This window comes from Zootoca vivipara, chromosome 1 (genome assembly GCF_963506605.1).
Source record: "Zootoca vivipara chromosome 1, rZooViv1.1, whole genome shotgun sequence".
Lineage (NCBI taxonomy): Eukaryota > Metazoa > Chordata > Lepidosauria > Squamata > Lacertidae > Zootoca > Zootoca vivipara.
In genome coordinates, this window is record NC_083276.1 from 75,256,794 (window position 1) to 75,278,518 (window position 21,725).

Here is a 21,725-nt window from a genome sequence, read left to right on the forward strand (position 1 = left end):
CTGGCACTGGTCTAGAGAGTAAATTCTGGCATTGCTATTTGCTTCAAGCAGCAAGCTCCTGATTTTATTAAATGCCAGTGTGCTTTTACGCTTGCTATGCTTAAGAAAAGGGGCTGCATTAAGTATTCAAAGAGCCATTTAACTGTCTGTTTGTTTATGCATTTATTTTTCATTATCATAAAGCTGCCTTGTACAACAAGATACCCCACTGGTTTTTCTCCAGCTCTAGTTACACAAAGAACATTTGCAACAACCAGTGGGCCCTGAATCGAGTTGCACATCCCAATGAAAATATTTAGCCAGCCCACTGCATATCATCCTTTTGTAGATGAGATGTGCACCTAGGTTTGCTCCTGCATCAACATCAGCGACAGCACATGGGAATTGCTTCTCAACAGAATTTTCATTTTTAGAGAAACATTAATTGAAGTTCCATAATGAGAGACAATAATGGAGCTAAAAGGATGCCTGTTATTAAAGCTATGCATTATATGAGCAACAGTTATAGATGGAAATTTTGGGGAGCTATGATTAAAATCGGATTTATGTCCACACCAATGATTACCTGGAACAGTACGCCAGCATTATCATTTCAGAGAACATGTGCACCTTAAAGCATTTCCTAGCAACATCCCAACACATTTTTAAAAGGTGGAAAGAAAAATGCAACACCAAAGCCTCCAAATGTGGTTTCCGGAAGGCAACTGCAGACTTCACCTGTGGACTATATTATTGTTTTGTACCAAACAGTTTGTTCTATACTAACCTGAAGTGGACCCTATATCTGGTTCTTCAGTTGTACAAGGTACTGTTGTTGTTGTTTCTTCTGTTGTTGTTGTTGTTGTTGTAACTGGTGTAGTTTTATTTGTACTTCCAGTGTAGGGAGTGCTGGTTGTAGTCGAGACTGTGGTGGTAGAGACTGTGGTGGTAGAACAGTCTCTGCAGCAATAAACACTAATTTCGTAATCGAGACAAGTTGGTGCCACACCACCTGGGACTTGGTCTGTGTTTTTACAGATGAGTCCTACAGAAGCGTCACATACCAATTTTTGTCCCAATTCCTCAAGTGAAGTGTCAGGCAAATCTTTTGCTCTGCATGAAATGTTGGCTGGCTGAAGGCAGATGTTTATACCATGTTCCCTGATTTTATCATAAGTTTCATTGTCACCACCATCCTTGTCAGCATTTGGGGAATCCGTATTAATCCAAGAAGACCAATCACACACGACACACTCTGCAATGTAAAAAATAAAGCACACAGGTACATATTTGCTCACCAGAAGTTAAAGGAAGGACCAAGGTCATGAAGATGAGTTCTAATGTCTCCAAAACAACAAACTCTTATTTCAGGTATTAAAAGCTAAACCTTTTGAGCCTTAAACTGATAGCGCTAACAAATTTAGGAGCTGTTCACACAAATTCATCAGCATTTTGATCCACGTACAGGTTGACCAAAATGGATCATTGCTGTTGATATTAGTTTGGCAAATGTCTTCTGAGAAATTTTTAATCTTTTCAGACTTTCAACTAGAAAGGATTTTTCAACCCGACATCTGCCCAAAGGGGGAACATTATTAACAGCTCTGCAGAAAAATTATATAATCAAACAAAAACACATCTCTGTTTCTATGGAGAAGCTACTTGTAGTGCTTGCTGTGGTTGTGGTTGTTGAATGCAGAGCAAAGGAAGGCAAGAAGGATAGTAGTTAAAGCATGCTCATTTCGTATGAAGAAAGTTATGAAATATTTGCAACAACATGATGGCTTATTCCAAGTTTCCAATTAAAGAAGTGTTAAGATTCCTGCGGTTCAGGCAAGACCAAGACATTTTGCTGTCTGAAGTAGAGCTCAAATTCCCTAACCATAACGTTTCAAAAAGTCTTGCTATGCCAGAAATGGGGAACCTGTGGCTCTTGAAGATGTTGGGCTACACCTCAAATCAGCCCTGGGTGATGGTAATTGTAGTCCAGCAGACCACAGATTCTCCACCCCTGTGCCATGCCATGTAGAAACCATTTCCTGCCTCCAGATATCTCCCTACCTCCCCACTGTGATGCCCAAAGCAGGGAATTTCAAAATGCCTGCAATACTAGACCTGCAATTAGAGAAAAAACAAATACTTTATGATGTTCCACACATCTAACTATTATCTTTTTCTAGATTATAGGAGTCTTTTTCCTTCCCACTCCAATTATTTATTTTTTAAGGAGAGTTTACTTTTCTGATGGAAGCTGCTCACTCTGACCTTTCATACAACCCTGGCTACTTCATAATCCTATTATATGTATATTCTGTCCAATACACTCTACATCAAAGTTACACCTGCGCATTCTCTGTAAGCATAGGGTAGAAGGGTAGCAGAAAGTCAGGACACAATCCTAAGAAGAGAAAGTGAGTATTTATGGGAAAGATGCAACACTAGTACCTGCAAGAATCTTAAGTAAAATGAAAAAAGAAACATGATTAGATGTGCTGATGCAAACATGCTTTCATAATGCATTCAGTATTTTTTGCAGTTTTATGAGTGATTCGTTCATTCCTACAAAGCAATATCAGGAATCAATAATACATTCATTACCTGTAGTTGTAGAGATAGTGGTAGTTGATGTAGTGGTACTTGGAGTTGTGGTGGTAGTTGTACTTGTGGTGGTGGTAGGAGTTGGTGTAGTTGTGCAATCAATTATTTCCTTGCAACAATATACACTGATTTCATAGTTGAGACACATATGTACAGGGTACACAGGGCCAGGAACCTGATCTTTATTGTGACATATAAGTCCAGTTGAAACATCACATTCCACTTTTTGCCCCAATTCCTTGATGGAGTAATCAGGAAATTTCAGTGCTCTGCACGATATGTTTTCTGGCCTTTCACAGATCTCTATGTTGGCTGCCCTGATGTTGTCAAAGGTTTCATAGTCACCATACTGTGGGCCATATTGTGGGAAACTGATATCAATCCAGTCGGACCATGAACATACTTCGATGGGGGGACAAACTGCAGTGAAACAACAACAGATAGAAATAGCTTAGTGATTGCCAAGATTATTCTGAAAATAATATATCAGGAAACTATTGCTCCAGTTGTGCAAACACTGTCATAATAAATGCAAAGCTGAAATAAGCTGAGTGCTTCTTGTTGCACCAGCACTGAATTTATTAAAGTGTTTCCTTAAGACACTTGCCCAGGAATACCATTGATGGTTGGCATCCATCTGTCTCCAGAGACAATGGAATGCGCCTCTGGGGGTGAAGTCAAATCACTGTGTTACAGCACCAACGTGACCTCCTTGGGAACAAGCCTGGGCAGTATATGGAGGTTCCAAATGACAAGATCTGGGCCTCGCTGATGTGGCCCAAAGTAAAGGAGAGCAATATTCTGGCACAAACATGGCTAGAAGAGTTGCCAGAAGGAGGTATACATGGCACCGTCCAACTGTCTTAGGGACTCCACTCCACATTTATTTAGGGCTTATTCCTTAGGCTTTTCTTGTCCCAAAGATATCCCACAAGGCAATGGAGGTTTAGGATCCGACTTTTCCTTCTCCAAGATAGGCTACCTTCCCAGGTTGACGAACCCCATCTGCCCCTCATTTCCCTCTACAGCACATGCAGAAACCGCCTACTTGACCACTGGACCCACTATTGGTCTCGTCTGATCAATTGGCTGCAGCCTATCTTTACATACAGGGGGAAGTCTCTAACTCACCAAGGGTTTGAGACCCATTGGGGGTGTTAGGGAAGCGGTAGTGCCTCTGGTGGGGAACACATCCTGCTCTTTCTGGGATAGACTGCCCACCTCCAGTCCCCACTCTGCACTCACCTCTCACCTGTGGCTCTTAGAAGCTGTCAGCATGTGACAGCGGCCACACCCCAGGAAACAGCTTCAATTGGCCAGCTAAACCATTTTGTAAAGCAAACTTTCCCATTCTGCTAGCTGACACTTCCTGTAGCCTCATCCTTGTAAAATGAGCCATCATTATATATTTTTAACTTTGTATTTACTGACTTCATTTTTTAAACAAACAAATGCCTTAACTTCTAATAATAATAATAATAATAACAATAATAATATATTATTTATACCCCACCCATCTGGCCGGGTTCCCTCAGCCACTCTGGGTGGCTTCCAACAAAATACTAAAATACAGAAACTTATAAACCATCTTGCTTTTGTACTTACGTGTGGAGACTGTTGTCATTGGCAAGGATTATGGTGGAAGAAAAGGGGGGGGGAGAGAGAGAAGTGTCAAAATTATCCACCAGTTCCTAACCAAATTGTATTCTTATAAGTCAAATTCCCACATGTGATAGAAAGTTAAGATAAAATATTCTGCCATCATTCCTTGAGACTAGATGTTGAAATTTATGCAATATGAATCTTAACAATAACAACAATTTTATTTATACCCGACCCATCTGGCTGGGTTTCCCCAGCCACAGCACATATCGAAACATACTAAAACATCAAAACATTAAAAACTTCCTGATACGGGGCTGCCTTCAGATGTCTTCTAAACGTCAGATAGTTGTTTATTTCCTTGACATCTGAAGGGAGGGTTTTCCACAGGGAGGGCACCACTGCCTGGTTCCCTGTAACTCTGTTTTCCACAGTGAAGGAACCAGCAGAAGACCCTCAGAGGAGGACCTTAGTGTCCGGGCTGAATGATGGGGGTGGGGATGCTTCTTCAGGTATACTGGGCAGAGGCTGTTTTGGGTTTCCCATAGGCATCTGGCTGGCCATTGTGAGAACAGAATGCTGGAACAGATGGGCCATTGGCCTGATCCAGCAGGATATAATAACAACAACAACAACAACAACAACAACAACAATAATAATTTATTATTTATACCCCGCCCATCTGGCTGGGTTTCCCCAGCCACTCTGGTGGTGGTATTATTAATTATTATTATTATTATCATCATCATCTTAAGTTGACTTACAGAAAATTGTGGAATTCCCTCCCTACAGAGGTACATCTTTATTGCACAGCTTTCAATGTATGCTAAACATGCATTCTTTTACTGTAGCATTTGAAAGTTAAGCTATTTTGTTTTCTAAGACCCACCTCTTTTGCTGAATTTACAAAGTTATGGTTCACTTGGAATGATTTTATTGGTTTTGTCATTGTAACTTATATTTGCTTTTAGAATTTTATAGTCAATTGTTGTAATCTGCCCTGTGATCTTATGGAGAATGGTGGCAAAGAAATATTATAAATAAATAAGCAAACAGATAAAATTCCATGTGCCCCTGAGAATTTCTGATCTTCGGAGGGTAAATGTTCACAATGACAAACACAATGCCTGATCCAGGCAAAAACAGTCACGACCAGAAACAGCTTTGGTGAGTGCAGCAGCTGTAATAAAATGCCAAGGCAAGCATCATAATTCCTGAACGATTGCATGCATCACATTGCATATGCATGTATGCAATTATGCCACAAAAAGTGATGCCCACTCACTTGAACAAGGAATTAAATATGGGTAAGGCCTTTAGTCAAAGCAATATTTTAAATAATTAATAATTCCTAAAATAAACAAAAAATGTTATCAGGTTGATTTTAGCAGTCAATGTTGGGAAAACTGGGAATAAAAACAAAATAATTTAAAAAATGCATAACAATAGTTCTACCACTATTCAAGTATGCACATTTATGAGGTTTAGTAATGTAAAACTGGTTTTAGAAACATACTGTGCAATTTAAGCATTCAATGTATTTCACGGATCCATGAGTGATTAGTTCATTCAAGCAAAGCAGAATCAAGAAGTAAAAATTCATTACCTGAAGTAGATCCTGTAGTAGTGGTGGTGGTTGGAGTGGTAGTTGGCGTAGTGGTTGTTACTGTAGATGTAGTGGTTGGAGTGGTAGTTGGTGTAGTTGTAGGTGCAGTGGAGGTAGTAGTAGCAGTGGTAGTTGGCGTAGTAGTAGGTAGTGAGGGGGTAGAGGTGTCAATAGATGGTGTGGGGGTGGATGTCATGGTGGAACGAGTAGTAGTGGTAGTGGTAGGTGCTGAGGTAGTGGTAGATGTGGTAGTGGTGGAAGTGGCAGTTGGTGTAGTGGTAGAGGTATCCCAAGGTGGTGTGGTGGTAGGAGTAGTAGTTGGTGGTGTCGTGGTTGATGGTGTGGAAGTAGTAGTAGTAGTTGTGGTGGTAGATGGAGTAGAGGTAGTGGTAGAAGTGGTAGTTGTTGTTGTGGTAGGAGTTGCGGTAGGAGTTGTGGTTGATGGTGTAGTTGTACAATCATCTACCGGTATGTCCCGGCAGCAATATACACTGATTTCATAGTTGAGACACATATCTACAGGGTACACAGGCCCAGGAACCTGATCTTTATTGTGACATATAAGTCCAGTTGAAACATCACATTCCACTTTTTGCCCCAATTCCTTGATGGAGTAATCAGGAAATTTCAGTGCTCTGCACGATATGTTTTCTGGCCTTTCACAGATCTGTATGTTGGCTGCCCTGATGTTGTCAAAGGTTTCATAGTCACCATACTGTGGGCCATATTGTGGGAAACTGATATCAATCCACTCAGACCATAAACATTCTTCAATGGGGGGACAAACTGCAGTGAAACAACAACAGATAGAAATAGCTTAGTGATTGCCAAGATTATTCTGAAAATAATATATCAGGAAACTATTGTTCCAGTTGTGCAAACACTGTCATAATAAATACAAAGCTGAAATTTTTAGAAACTTTTTTTAAATGTATAAAGCTAAAATAAAAGGTGGTTTGTTGTCAACAACAGCATTAATAATCTCACAGCTTATTAAAACACTTGCTCAATAATATAATTGATTCCCTCAGAACCAAACCAAATTAATCCTTTTATTTTGCTATCTCATCCTGCCACTTTATTCAGAAATTTGTTTGGAAAAACCTATCATTATTTTTGACCAGATGCTTTAAGGCTCATTTGTGACCAGAAGGCAGTCACAGACCTCCAGACTCAAGGTCCTTCTGGTGTCCTTATCCCCTTTCCCTGCATTCCTATGCAGCCATAATTCTTTTCCTTGGCCTCTCCCCCTGCTTCCTCTGAAGGCTCATCCACACTTCCGCATGTCCAGAGACTTCCAGATACAGGTCCAAGATGCTTTTCTTTTCTCCTGCTTCTTTCCCCATGAAAACCTGGTGTTTATGCTGAATCGGGACAGCCATCAATCAGGTTTTCTGCAGATTGACGTTTGCTCTGATTCAGCAGTAAACAGCAGGTTTTCCCAGGAAAAGAAGCGGGACAAAAAAAGAAGCCTCTCAGACCCATGTTTGGAAATCTTGGGACAATCGGAAGAAGTCATGGGACAAAGGGAAGTTTGACTAAGCCAACTCTCCTGCCTTCCCCCTACTTTTACCCAGGCCTCCTCTCTACCATTCGCACCCCGAAAAGTCCACAACCTGCGGCGGGGCAGGCACATGATGTAATTCAGTGCATCTGCGCATGTGCAAAGTGCAATTTAGCACTTCTGCGCATGCGCAAGGGTTACGGACATGCCGAACCCAGAAGTAACCCGTTCTGGGACTTCCGGGTTTGGCATGTCCGTAACCCGAAAAGACGCAACCCACAGCGGACGCAACATGAGGTATGACTGTAAGTGCTCCAGTTTTCAAACGTTCCTCGGAACACGAACGTCCAACGCAGCTTCTGCTGTGCAAAAGCCTAGCTGTCGGCTAATCAGAAGCTGCGCCTCGGAACTTGAACGTTTCGGAAGTTGAACGGTCTTCTGGGACGGATTACGTTCAAGTTCCGAGGCACCACTATATCATTTCTTCTGGTTTCAAAGCTTGCCTTTCTAGAATATGTACAAGAGAAGAACTAAGTGGCTGCTTTAAAATGTTCTCATGTACTGCAACATCTGCAATGGCACCAAAAGCAATGTTGCAGCACATTAGGGGCTTGTTGGTTTCTCCTGGCATAAGTTTTTGTAGTCAATGACTTGCCATATTCGCAAAGCAGAGGGGGAAACTGGGCAAGCCTATATTATGAGTTTATAAGGCCCTTTACAGACAGGCTCATCAACAGGTTGAAGAACACAAAATGTTTGCATTGAATAATGTCACTGTAAAGGTTCATTGTTAAGAGAGCATATACTGTAATGTAAAAATTGGCTATTTTCTCCTAGCCTGGAGAGCTATAAATGGCAATGAAAATACTTGCTCTCCTCAGAATCTCCTCCTCAGAAATATGTAATATACAGCAGAAGATTCTCTATAGCTCAGTCAGTTACCATTCCACATTGTCTCTCCTTCATCATATTTCCTAACTTCCTTCTAAAAATAAACATATGCCATAAGTTTTTGTACTTATGTGTTATGTTTTGTACTTATGTGTTGTGATCAGTGGCAAAATCAGTGCAAGACACAAAACAAGAGAGAGAGAAAAGTGTCAGTAACGTTATTCACCCATTTCTAGGTGAACTGTATTTTTGCAGGTTGAATGCCCACTTCTGACTGTAGGTCATGGTAAAATATTCTGCAATCATTTCCTGAGACCTGATGTTAGATATCTGCAGTATGAATCCTGTCTTAGGGCTGGTTCTCAGAACACATTCCTTCTGCATACGATGATCACTGGCCTTTGGAGGGTATACCACATGCCAGGACAAGTGTGGTCCCAGAAGGCACAGCTATGGCCAGCAATAGCTTCAGTGATTGCAATGGCTGCAAAAGTCTTGAAAAAACAGGCTTGTTCCTGAAGCCCTTGTCAGGATTTCCTGCATCACGCAAGGAGCAAGACATTAAAACCAGGAATGGCCCTTAGTCAAAGCAATATTTTCTGTCTTTCCTAATTCCTAAAAATGAGCAATCAGGCCGATGTTAGCAGCCAATAAGGGCAAACTTATGAGTAAACTGGTTTAAGTAAAACAAATATCTATCAATTATTATTTTTTAAAGTGTGTATCTCCTTTTAAAGAGTTGTATTATTAAAATTCATTAGCATTCAATATATTTCACTATTCTGTGAATGAATGGTTATTCATTCAAAATAATGTCAAGAAGTAACATTTAATGCATTACCTGTTGGCGTCGTGGTAGACGGCGTGGAAGTAGTGGTAGTGGTAGGAGTGGTAGTTGTGGTGGTGGTAGATGGTGTAGGGGTAGTGGTAGTTGGTGTAGTGGTAGTGGTAGTAGTGGAGGGAGTAGTGGTGGGAGTAGTGGTCGTACTACCAACACAAGGAATGATTTGACAACAGTTGACACGTATCTCATAATTATAGCAGAGGGTCCAGAGGGTCTGATCTTGGTCTTTGTTTCTACAAATCAGCCCATAAGTGACATTACAGTCCACTTTCTGTTCCAATTCTGCAATATCCGTATCAGGTGCATTTTTAGCTCTGCACTCTATGTTTTGTGGAGCTGATGGACAAAAGCTGCTTCCGTCTTTAATTCTTATGGCATCATATGTCTCAAAGTCACCACCTTCTGGTCCTTCTTCGGGTATACTGACATCATACCATTTACTCCATTCACAGGCAAGCATTAAGCACTGAGCTGCAAGACAAATGTGAAAGTCATTTTCCTGAGCTTCATTGGCAATGGGTCCGCATGAATGACCTCATGATCTAAAACCATCATTTCATGGTGGAATAACAGATCACTGGGCAACCATCTACCCTCCCACCCCTACAGATCACAAGAAAGAACATCCCAAGCTAGAAGCAAGCATCTTTATATCCTGGGATTGCTCCACTCCAGTGCGCAAGGTACACAATCCATTTTTTCCCTTATTTTTTGAACGCCTATCACAGTTATATGTGCATCACTTTATTACCCCCATGTTCCTCTCTTTTGCATTGGCAACTTTACTACCACTATCAGAGCAGTGACCTTAAATAGGGACATATGAATTTGCCCGAATCGAGACATACTATTTGTTCATCTGACCCAGTATTTTCTGCCCTGACTGGCCGTGACTCTTTTGGGCCTCACACAAAAATCTTTGTCCTAGCTCTTAAATGGATCCAGGGACTGAACCTGATTCTTGAGTCATCCAAAGCACATATTCTACCACTGAACTATGGCTTATCCCCAGTTTCTTTAACAACACTTACACGTTGAAGAGAGTGTAGTGGAGGTTGTAGTGGCAGCTGAAACAGGAGAGAGAGAAATAGGATGAGAATCTTACTTTGCAATCTTACAAATATTGGATAAGATTATAGATTTGACATAGATAAAGTTTCATATAATGTTGAGAGCATCAGCCTTCATTAGTTTCACAAATTAAAGCCATTTAGCTATGCATGGAGGTATAAAACAAACTTGATTTTCTCCAATTAGATAGCTAACCAATGTGCAGTAATAGTAACAATGCTGCAAGCTTACTTGTGGTAGTAGTAGTGGTGGTGGTGATGGAAGGGGTAGTTGAAAGAGTAGTTGTGGGAGGGGCGGTTGTACTGCAGGGTTTCATGTCTTCAACTACCCAAGTGCCATTGATTGTGCATTTTATGTCGAAACAAAAAGATCCATTTCTCTCATTTATTATTATTTCTCCTTCTTTGTATTCTTTGCCATCATATATGCAGCAACCTAAAGGAAGGAAATCAGTGTGCTTAAGTTGTTCTGCTTGAAGCATAATGAAAAAACAGCCAATCAAAATGTAAATGAGTGGAAACCCAGAGTGGAAATACTGTGTTTTTCCATAGGAATGTTAACCGCAGGTAAACACTGTTTATTTAACCTGCTTATATTTGGAATATTATAAAGATTTTTTGTGCTTCTGCTTAGAAGGAAGTCCATTGAAACTTATGGGACCTACTCCCAAGTAAGTGTGCTTAGGCTCAAGGTGTTAGAAAGTTGAATAAATCTGTCAAGTGAGATGCATAAACTTAAGCCTCATTCATATTTGCAGCAAGCACGAAGGAAAGTTTAACTGGTTTCCAGTGGTGAGATCTCTCACCATTGTGACAGATATATGCATATTGGAATTGCATGGACTATTGATGTGGGTTCTTCCTGTATGGTCTCATTCTTAGCCAGGCAGAGGCCACATGGATGTACACACCTGCTTAATTTCCACCCATCAGCTGTTTCCCACAGTAGGATAGAGTTCTTGCCACTGGGAAATGTGGCCTTAGTAAGAATACAACTAAAAGGCAGGGATATTAAAATGGCCCACCATATGCTGTAGGATTATTGATCAGCAGAGCAATCCAAATCCCAGCCAGGGACAATGGATTGTGCTGGTCAGGGCAGAAGGTTGAATAAATCCCACCACCACCATTTTTGATGTGCCAGCTCTGGACTGGTGAAGCTGAGGAGCCTGAAGGGCTTTGGATCCTGTGGATGCAAGGCCTGCAGTGATCCACCCCATGCTTCATTTCAGGGCTTTCCACTGGCTACTGCTGGCAGTAGTTCCCCATCCACCATAGCAGAACCTGGATCCTCCACCATGGCAGAGTCCCACCGCTAGCAGTGGAGAGGAAGTAATGAGTCATCCTAACCCACCAGCCATCAGCATCAGGGTGGTGGCAGCAGAGTTCTGCCCTAAGGCTAAGCAGTCATTTAGTTGGTGGTAACCTCCATTGAACTCAGCAGGGCCTTACTGTACTTCTAAGTAAACATGTATAGAATGCATTTTAAAGTAAGATGGGCATCGTGGTCTGTGACAAGTTATAAGATGAAATCAGTGCCTTATAAATAAAAACAAAATACAGGCTTACAGAAAAAATGTTTAGCCACTCCTTAGCTACTCCCCCTTTTTGTGGAACAACTGCAAAGTGGGAAAAGGTTGTCCTTTTATTATTGTTATTTTTCAATGATAATTTAAAAAAGAATACAGTGAGCAGGGGACTCATTTGAAATCATTGCTCAGTCCCCCCAGAGAAATGTATGGGGGAAGTGTATGGTACTATTTTGCTTTCTGAATGGAAAAACAGCAAGATGAAATATACCTCCTCGGGGTTCACATTTCGTTACTCCAGCAGAAACACAGAAACTGAAATTTAAAAAGAAGTCTTTCAGAAATGAAATACTTGAAGATTTGTATATTTGTTTGTTTTGTACTTCTGTTCTGTAAATGCTCAGGCTATAATTGCTCCTGCATTGTAACACTATAAATTCATTTAAAACAATAATTAAATGCATATCATTAGCAAAGCAGTAAATACAGTAATCTCTATATCCCCCTAAACAGGAATATTTTTGTTGGCCAGGTTTCCTTTGTCTGGGAAGGGAATTCTGGGAGAGGATCTCTGCCCAAGAAAGGGGGGAAATCCAACCTACTTTTGGACACCATGGACAATTTCATTTTAGATTTTCATTTAAAAAAATAGCTCCCTATTCAGAACAGCACTCTCGTTCATGAAAAATGTAGTGTGTCAGACCAAAAAACCAGCAATTTAAATATCAACCCATGTACATATGTTTGCCTGCCACTGTTAATCCATCTGCTCTCCATTCTCACATACCAATTTGTACACAGATCATCTGTGGGTATACGCTGCCCATATCCATAGTGAACATCGTCAATATAGCAGCCACACATATCACTTGTCCCACATGTGTTGGTCTCTTCGATGTAGATAGGCTTCTCCGGAGGACATCGTGGGTAGCAACCTAGAACCCACAAAAATGAGATACGTAAAATTACATTGCGGCAATATACTTGACATAGTAGCAAAATTTGCATGTGAAAAGGGGAGCCAACCTGGTGCCTTCCAGATGTTGCAGAACTACAACCATCCCTGGCATTTGCCATGCTGTCTGGGACTGAGGGGACTTGGAGTCCAGCAACATCTGAAGGGTCACAGGGTCTCCATCCCTGGCATGTGGGAGACAGTCCTAGGCTCAGTGTCTCTTTATAGGCTGTAAACAGTTTCAGAGACACATCTAATGCATTAAGCAGGATATGGGAGATGGGGGAAATTGCTTTGGCCCACTGGGTGAACAGTATTCCAAACTGCACTAACAAGAGTCTTGAAGACCAAAAGCTACTGGTAACTGGCAGTTTCTTACCTTCCAGATATGGCACTGAAAAGTTGGTGCTGACTTGATTAAGCATCTTGCAGGTAACAATATCACTTCCGCAAGGCTCATAGTGCCATTCACATATATCTGTAGGATTCCAGTACTCACAAAAGATTGCTATCGGAACAAAAGATAGATAGTTGTGATTAAAAACAAGTCACAGAAGTATATTTGCACGTAGCTCACTTAACCTGCAACCATTTCTATCACCTATGGAACTGAAATTCCACTTCATTCTGGTTTAACATGGAACATAGACTTATTTGGACACCCCCCCCCAATGGGATTGCAATCATATGGAGAGGGAGAGGAAGGCTGTACCCACTGGACCCACCCCTACCACCACTCCTCCTGCCAATCTTGGCCACCTGCCATCCATGAAACTTGCTGTACATGTACACAAACAGGATCTTCCTGGGATTGGGAGCCTTTGCTCCCTGTGATTGGGGCCATCATTGACTCCCACTGGAAGCAGTGTTGGCCACCAATGTAGATGACTTTAAAAGAGGATTGGAAAGATACATTGGGGTAAAGGCTACTAGCCATGATGGCTACACTCTGCATCAACATTTGGAGCTGTATGCCTCTGAATACCAGTTGTTGGAAACAACAGGAGGAATGACTGCTCTTGTGCTTGGGCCCTGCTTGCAGGCTTGTCATAGGCATCTGGTTGGCCACTGATGGAACAGGATGCTGGCTGATCTAGCAGGTTTTACTTATGTTCTTGCATGATCAGGGCTACGAATCATGAGAAGAGCCTATATGCATACACTGGATGTTTCCCCCTAATACAATGCCAGTGAAGACAGTAATGGTGGCTAGGTTGGCCCCTGTCGAGGGTGCAGGGCCAGGGGTCTCTCCACTTGGGCTTGGAGTAGCTAAGCACCTTTTTGCCCATTTGCACACTCCCTGGGCCACTGCTCTGCTGCCCTGGGCAGCCAGGCAAGAGGCCCAGGCTCCTCTGGGTGTTTCAGCAGAGGAATCTGGTCACTGCCATGGGCTATTGCAGCAGCCCTGCAGACTTCCTTCCCCAGTTGGCTGGCAGTGCTATTAGGAGGGTGAGTAGAGCATCCAGCAGGGCTTGGAGGAAAGAAAGATGGAGTGGGAAAACAAGAGTTGCAGGAGGAGGGGAAAAAAAGGAAGGGAGGAAGGAGGCAGAAGAGAAAGTAGCGAGCAGAGGAAGGAAAGAGGGCAGGAAGGCAAATAGAGCAAGGTGGAGGAGAAGGGAAAGCGGAGCAGTGCAGACCCAACCCGATAGCCACAGAGTAAGTCACTGACAGAGTGCAAAAGGTGCCGATAAACTCTTTTTAAAAAAGGTTTCTGGTCCATCGCCTCTCCTGGCTTTGGAGGCACCGATATAGTTCCTTGCCAACTGTGAACAGAGCCTAAATATGCCTTTGACAGTGTGCCCAGCCCCAGTATTGCATCATCATCACATGGTGTGGAGGCATCCCGTTTTTCTGTGAATTATTGGATCCTCCTATGATTCTTTAGATATAGGGTTTCTTGTTGGAGAACAGCAAGTATGACCAACTGACCTACTGAGAACTGAATTTTATTTGGAGACATATGTAAAAGATATCACAAAAGAACTCACATTAGAAGCCTCTTGGTATCACATGAAATGGCTATGGCAGGAGACAATGATATCTCAAAATATACAGGGTGGGGCTTAGGGTTATAAAAACCAGTGCATCTAGAATTTTGGTCACTGAAAGGTATTAAGCCACGGTTTCTGGGCCATCATCTCTTTTGAATTTTATGCATACATGAGAAATATTTTATCACAAAACTCACGGCATATGTCAGGAGTCCTCCAGTAGACACAAGCTCCAGCTTTGAGGCATTCTTGTGCATAGACAGCCACTGCAGTACAGAAGCACTCACAGTCGCCTCCAGAGTCACAGGCACAAGCATCATGTACACACGCTTCATAGTACTGATCTGGAGCCACCTATTAGGGAGTCACAGAATCACAGAGCAAGGGTATTTCAATGGATCAACTACGTACTGTATTTCTGCCATCCAATACCAGGATGCCTAACTCACCACAATCTTTGATAATGATTCCCCTTAGTTGCCAATGTTTTTGGATGTTGCTGTACATGTACACAGCACATCCCTGCCACAGTAGTATCCATCCCATTACATATCACTGCACTTCAACAAGGCATCAAGAATCTATGGCACATTTTACTTCTGTGAGATATTTTATCAATTCCAATTTCAGACTTTTAAGCTAGTAACATTCTGTATAGCAACAACAAATATTTGGTTTTTGGTGAAGATAATTCAGATTAATTTATGTGTTTTCATTTCAAACAGTATTTCTCAAAATAGAGTACCTGCAGAGAGTTCTGGAGAGGGAAATGGGAGCTCCATACCAACTCAAGACATGTCTAATCATGATATTTCTTTCTCTTTTTTCTAAAGTCTATCCTAAGTCACATTCTCCTTGGATAACATCTCTTTACAGTTAAAGTTGAAAACCACTCCACTATCCAGTTTGGAATGGAATGGGTGCTACTGAGTTAGAAATTGTCTGCAGGATATTATAGATTCATCTGATGTTGTATGTCAAGACCTTTAAAATCCATTGCACTACTGATGATCCCCCATGGTTTGCTAGGTATTTTATGAAAACTGCTTAAATATCTTTTTATTTTTGACTAAGCCGTGTGTGTGTGTGTGTGTGTGTGTGTGTGTGTGAGAGAGAGAGAGAGAGAGAGAGAGAGAGAGAGAGAGAGAGAGAGAGAGAGAAGGGGGGGCATATGGAGAATTTTCTCTATCATATATACATGAGACAGAAAATTATCCATATGCTCACATATGGCAATAGCTTGTTCTTTCCCCCAAGACTAGTATAGCCCAGCTTGGCCAAGTGATTAAGCAACAATACTAACTTTTGAATGACATTCTGCAAATACAACACTTTTGATGAGGCTGCATTCTTTCTCTGCCCAGGATTTGCGATGAGGTTTCTTTTCACAGGGCTCAGGGTCTACATCAACATCAGGGCATGCAGCATCCCTTTTCCATGAATTTCCAAATGCCAGTGCACTCATTTCTTGGACCATGTCCCTTGAAGTGAAGTCATTACTGGCCTTGCCATCAAAGTTGCCACATAAGCCACAGACCTTTCCCTAGAGAAAAGGGGGAAAGTCAATACCTTAGGACTGGAAAAGTTTTGCAATGTCTTAAAGTTAGCAGAAATTTTATTGTGATATATATTGCTTTGATTGTTTTGCCATTTGTTTTAGCATTACTAATTATGGATACTGTTGAGTTGGTGGGAGCAATGCCAGACCTTGGGATTTCAGATTTCAGTGGCTCCTTGTGTGATGCCACAGTTGGGCACCCCTATGTTTCTTGCGCCCCATTCTATTAATGATGCACACATGCTACCACAAGCAATGTCTTTTTTGTTGCACTTATCTGTTAACAACAAATTTTTCATTGCATTAAAGGAATATGTTCAAGAATTACTCACTTTAAGATAGGGTGCCAGCTTGATGAAAATAGTAGTCTTCCTGTCCCAGATGAGAATAACACCATTGCTGGTTTCTATTACAATGTACAGCCCAACTGGCTCACGGATCCAGTAAGTCACAGTGCTAGTAGTATTCATCTCAAATGTTTCTATTTGTTTATCTTCCAACTTTAATTCAGTGCTCTAAAAAGACAGATGTGTAACAGAAGCCTCATAACAAAAGCAGACACTAGCATGTTAAACTGATACCCTCAGCTCCCCTAGAGTCAGTCTGGCTCTTTTAAACTGGATATCGTGACACCAGTTCTCAAAAGTAAGGAGCCTCATTTGACTAAGAACTCAACAAATTGCCTGCACCTCCCCACTGCAACCTGATTTGATTATTTACAGGTGCAGACCAAGTGCTTTCAGGCCTGTCCTCATCTGTGTTCATACATACCCCAAGGAAAACTTTAATGGCCTTGGAACAGGTGACTCCAGTGGTTCCACAGGGGACATTCTCTGTGATGATACTAAATGTTCCCTCCAAATCGCTGTTTCCACAGTAATCCTAATGAAGGTGGGAGAGGGAAAGATGAACAAAACTAAGAAAAACCAAAACCAGGATACTTTCTCTTGTGTTTTAAAAAGCTGTGAAAGCTGCACTGCATATTTGTATTGGTAGCAAACCTAATATATTTTCAAATTTAACAATCCTTTATGGTTCAGAGGGCACTTAATTCCTCAACACATTTGCAAAATGCAACAACCGAATGAATTGGAGAAAACAAGGCTTAAAAACTAGCAAATTCTGCCTGGATGAGTGTAAACTATTTCTGCACATATTAAGCCTGGAGACACTGATACAATGGTATCCATAAAGTAGCTGCTGTAGAACAAGGATTTCCATATGCACAATTGAACTTTCCTTTGTCTCTCCTTGCACCATCCCCAAATCTTCTCCAGAGGATTGGGGGGAAACCCAGAATTGATTGTTTTTGGGGGGGAGGCAGCAGAGAGAGTAAGGGGGTAGTTCTATTGAACAACCAGAAGTTCTGGTGCTAATGGAACCATCTTGTTAGATACTACCATTTGAAATGATCTTAACAGAACCATCGATTACTCTACCAAGTAAGAAAATTTCACAAGATGAGATGTTGAAGAATGTCTGAGAAGCCAAATAGATAGGGTGTGTGTGTGGTGTATATATACATATATATATATATATATATATATATATATATATATATATATATATACACACACACACACACACACCTAATTCAAAACAGTATAAAATTGCATGAGTATAGCTGAACATTACCTGAGAAGCCACATATTCACAGTTGCCATCAAAGTCATAGAATTTTCCATCAAACGTGATGTAATGGCCACTCCCATACACAGTACATGTCCCAAAGCATGAATTGGTGGTGCACTTCCAGCTTCCTCTTTGACAAGTACTGGAGAGTACCAAAACAATTAAAGAAATTGTGTAAGGCTTAGTCTCTGTCTCCATGCATTGCTTTTGAAGTACTGGGTAAATTATGTAGCTGAGAAAACATGCAGTCCACCATATACACTCTGTTTGCATAGTAGTATATTCATACATTGCTATGACTACAATAAGTGACAGTGAAAAAGATCCTACCATGTGTTGCAGTCCACATTTACTGTTTCTCCGGGGGAGTAAAATACTTTGTTATGAATGCATGGGCAGTCCTGTTCTTGGACGCATCTCCCTCTGCCATCATCTATCAATCCATCAGGGCACACACATCCTGAAACACACTCTGTCTGGAACTGTGAGGAGCAAGAAGAACATTGTGTTCACATTTCATGATAAGGTCAATCAGAATTCATGGGTCTTGCATTTGATAAGTTCATAAAGCCAAATTGGACTCGGGATTACTGCTCAAAGTTTACCAAATTGCGATTTGCAAGGTAAGAGAAAACCTCAAGTTAATTTGTTCAGAATCTTGGGCGTGTTTAAAATAAAGTTGGTCTACAAAACAGAGGCACTTTTGGAGACTTTTAGATTTGGGTTACTTCAAATAATTTTTCAAAAAGGTGACCTTAACCTTTAAATACAAGACTGTCAATGGTTGTTTTTTTCTTTTGACAAAAAGCAAACAAAACCCTTGCTACCACTTCAAACAATAGCTTGGTTGCTTTCAGCAGTGTGGTCAACTCCCTGGAATAGAGAGCCCTTAGGAGAGATGTTACATTGTGAAATAATAGCATAATTTGCTGGGGAAATTATTTTCAGGGGAAAATATAGTTGCCCCCATTGGTTGGTGGCAGAGGGATTTCTATTGTTGTATACCAATATAGCATATATTTATTTATATTAAATGAAAGGTGGAAATTATTTAAATGAAATGAAAATGTTAATAAAGTTAAAAACAATCAGAACCAATGAAGGCAAACTGGTGGTATAAATGTGCAGGTATTTGCTTCTCCAAGTTGCAGTCCTTTTGCTAGGAAATGTCCCACAGTCTCAAGGAGATCTCTTAAAGACACCTAGAATACAGCTTCTTTTTTTACTGTAATTACATCACTTGAGGAACAAGAGAATGAGGACATTAAGGTGTGGTCAAAATACAATGAAAGTGTACCTGATCGTTTCCCAGTGTTTGGCAGCTAAGATGTACTGGTGTTTGGGAAGACCAACTGTCAAAGTTGTTGCAGTCAAAATATGTCATGTTGGGTGAGCAGTCTGTAAAATGAAATATAGAACATGGACAATATTATCTTGGATCCATTTTGATAATCAGTAAGAGCTGTATATAAAAATTTTATTTATATATAAAATTAAACAAAAAGGGGGCCAACAGACATCCCTGTTGTGAACCCATTGAACTAGGAAGCATGTCTATAAAAGGTTTTTAATTAAAATCAGTAGTCTCGTATCAATACTTTACATTGAGCAATTTAAGACAAAGCCCATGTCTATCAAAGGCTGAGGATATGTCTATGAAAACTATATAAATATGTGGATTTAGAGGGGAAATTCTGATACATTTTAGGATGAAGCAAACTATAGCATATGTCAGCTTGAAAAAATGTAATTATCAATTGCATTTTTATTAATTATTTTCACACAAAAATGGCTCATTTTCTTAAGCACAGCTTCAAAATAATTGCTTTCTTAAGCACAACTTCAAAATCATACAGATGATAACTCAAACTGGAAAAAGCCATAATGTAACATGAAATTGTACACCTACGTTCATGGGGTACGTCCACTGACACACAATGAAATCTTCCATGTCTGCAAACACTAGAATGGAAAACACAGCAGGGGGTGGTGGTAAGCCAGATATTTGAGCTTATAAGTGATTTCCAATTTATACAATGCCACTAACAAAAACTAAAGATCTCCTGCAAAAATTTAAGAGTACCATTTCTGCTAAACATTACTTGAACACCATGGTGCCCTACTGACAATGCATAAAACAAAGTAAGAGCAAGTGCCAAAGACAAAATGTCAGTTTCTTAATAAGATTTGACAAGATGTTTCTAAGCTGAGACATATAGTTTTGAGGGGAATATGGAGGAACCTTTGGATTACGCATTAAATACTGGGGGGGCAGGTGTTGTGTACACTTATATTGCTGACTTCTCAAGTAATCTCAAGAATTCACAATGCAATATTTCAGCACCTCTTTGTCCTTTGAACACTGTGCCCTTTGAACACTATGCCTGGTAAACAAAGCTTCTTAAAATCTAGTTGCTCCACAATGCATTCTGATGCTTGTATTTCTCATGTTGATTTGGAAGGAAGATCCTCTTCTGAGTTAGTATCACAAACTTCTAAACTGTCTTATGGTTAATGAAAAGAATGCTCATACACAGAGCAGTTCCTGGTACTGAACACTGAGCTTCCCACCTAATGAGAAAGACCATAAACTGTTGTGTTAACATACCAGCGCTCATCCTGTTTCATTATCACATATCCAGGATTTAGGGGCACACCCTTGTAATAGCACGGGCACTGAGCAATTGGCACACATTTGCCATTGTCGTCCATATAGGATTTATCAGGGCAGCCACAGCCATCTACTGGAGTAAACCCTTTCAAGCAGTGCTTATGACCATCAGAAAGAGAGCGGCAAGTTTGCTGGCAAGTCAAATTGTAACGGAAGACTTGGCTGGCTTGGCAAGAGGATTCTTCTTTGTCTGAATGAAGGGGAGAAAGTGACAAAAAGTCAAAGTGGGTAGAATATATTCTGCTCACCATTCCTAAATATATTCCTGCTCACCATTCCTAAGCCATTCAGTGCATGCTGTCCAAATTCTACTTCTGTTAAGACCCCTATGAACATGATTTTGTTCAAGGCATTTTGTTCAAGGCAAGGATGGGGATATAGACACTTACTGCAGACGTTCTTTCTCCAGCCCCATAACATGACCCCTTTGAAGGCACAGGCTCTTGCGTATGATGATAGGGCAGCACACATACATTCTTCGTTGGCATTACAATTACAGGTATCATATTTGCAGCGCTGGGCAAGGGGAGGGGGGGAAAGCCAGTAAACATTCAAGTACATTTGTAGGAAGATGAATGAAGAGCTAGTCCTCAACAGTAGCAATGCTACACAATGGTACCCTGTTCCACAGCTAAAATGAAAGTAAAATGATAAATTGAGAACTTTTCCTTAACAAAGCCATATGTTCCTCTCCTCCTTCCATTTAAAAATGTTAGTAGTTTTTTCAAGATTGCATTCTCACATGCTAGAGTGAACTTCTCCTATTATTTTGCTTAGTTTGTTAAAAGCAATGAATGGGCTGTTTTCCCCACAGCAAGGTGATCCACTTAAAGCAGGTATCAAATCATTCTCAGCCCAGGGGCCACATTCTTTTCTCAGCATGCTTTCATGGGGTCACAGGTCAGCAGTAGGCAGGGCAAAGGCAAAAGTGGGTGGAGCAACTAATGTAAATTTCACCTTTGTACAGCACTCTCATTTCTACATGCATACCCTTCTCTGTACCAGACAACACCAGACAAACAGGCATTCTGGCCAGGTAACAACATGGAAGCAGGGTCAGTCATGGTATGTGGCTTGAAGAGAGTTACAAGGGCCATATAAGGAGGCCTGGGGGCCACATTTGGCATCTGAGCACAAGGTTCTCCACCCCTGACCTAAAAGCGGACTGTCTCACCTCCACCATGTTGGGACTAGATCTCTTGCCTCTCATCAGGGTTAGAACTATTTGGGGAATCTGGGAACTCCTCTGATCAGGATCCCCCAAAAGCTACAACTAGTTCCACATACCCAAGGAG

At 41.0% G+C, this 21,725-nt stretch overlaps 1 protein-coding gene across 1 annotated transcript in view; it reads right to left on the reverse strand.

Annotated features, from left to right (window-relative positions):
* Nucleotides 1–21,725, reverse strand: part of MUC2 (mucin 2, oligomeric mucus/gel-forming) — a 60,714-nt gene that overhangs the window by 25,477 nt on the left and 13,512 nt on the right. The window contains exons 15-34 of the mRNA XM_060277210.1: nucleotides 20,820–20,946; nucleotides 20,368–20,620; nucleotides 19,669–19,721; nucleotides 19,057–19,157; nucleotides 18,090–18,241; nucleotides 17,763–17,901; nucleotides 16,899–17,009; nucleotides 16,460–16,642; nucleotides 15,873–16,112; nucleotides 14,767–14,923; nucleotides 12,958–13,086; nucleotides 12,411–12,558; nucleotides 11,895–11,938; nucleotides 10,327–10,530; nucleotides 10,056–10,091; nucleotides 9,022–9,495; nucleotides 5,755–6,571; nucleotides 5,069–5,076; nucleotides 2,578–3,027; nucleotides 767–1,234 (exon numbers count right to left, since the gene is read on the reverse strand). Coding sequence (XP_060133193.1) covers nucleotides 767–1,234; nucleotides 2,578–3,027; nucleotides 5,069–5,076; nucleotides 5,755–6,571; nucleotides 9,022–9,495; nucleotides 10,056–10,091; nucleotides 10,327–10,530; nucleotides 11,895–11,938; nucleotides 12,411–12,558; nucleotides 12,958–13,086; nucleotides 14,767–14,923; nucleotides 15,873–16,112; nucleotides 16,460–16,642; nucleotides 16,899–17,009; nucleotides 17,763–17,901; nucleotides 18,090–18,241; nucleotides 19,057–19,157; nucleotides 19,669–19,721; nucleotides 20,368–20,620; nucleotides 20,820–20,946 — 4,294 coding nt within the window. The remainder of the gene's footprint in view (nucleotides 1–766; nucleotides 1,235–2,577; nucleotides 3,028–5,068; nucleotides 5,077–5,754; nucleotides 6,572–9,021; nucleotides 9,496–10,055; nucleotides 10,092–10,326; nucleotides 10,531–11,894; nucleotides 11,939–12,410; nucleotides 12,559–12,957; nucleotides 13,087–14,766; nucleotides 14,924–15,872; nucleotides 16,113–16,459; nucleotides 16,643–16,898; nucleotides 17,010–17,762; nucleotides 17,902–18,089; nucleotides 18,242–19,056; nucleotides 19,158–19,668; nucleotides 19,722–20,367; nucleotides 20,621–20,819; nucleotides 20,947–21,725) is intronic.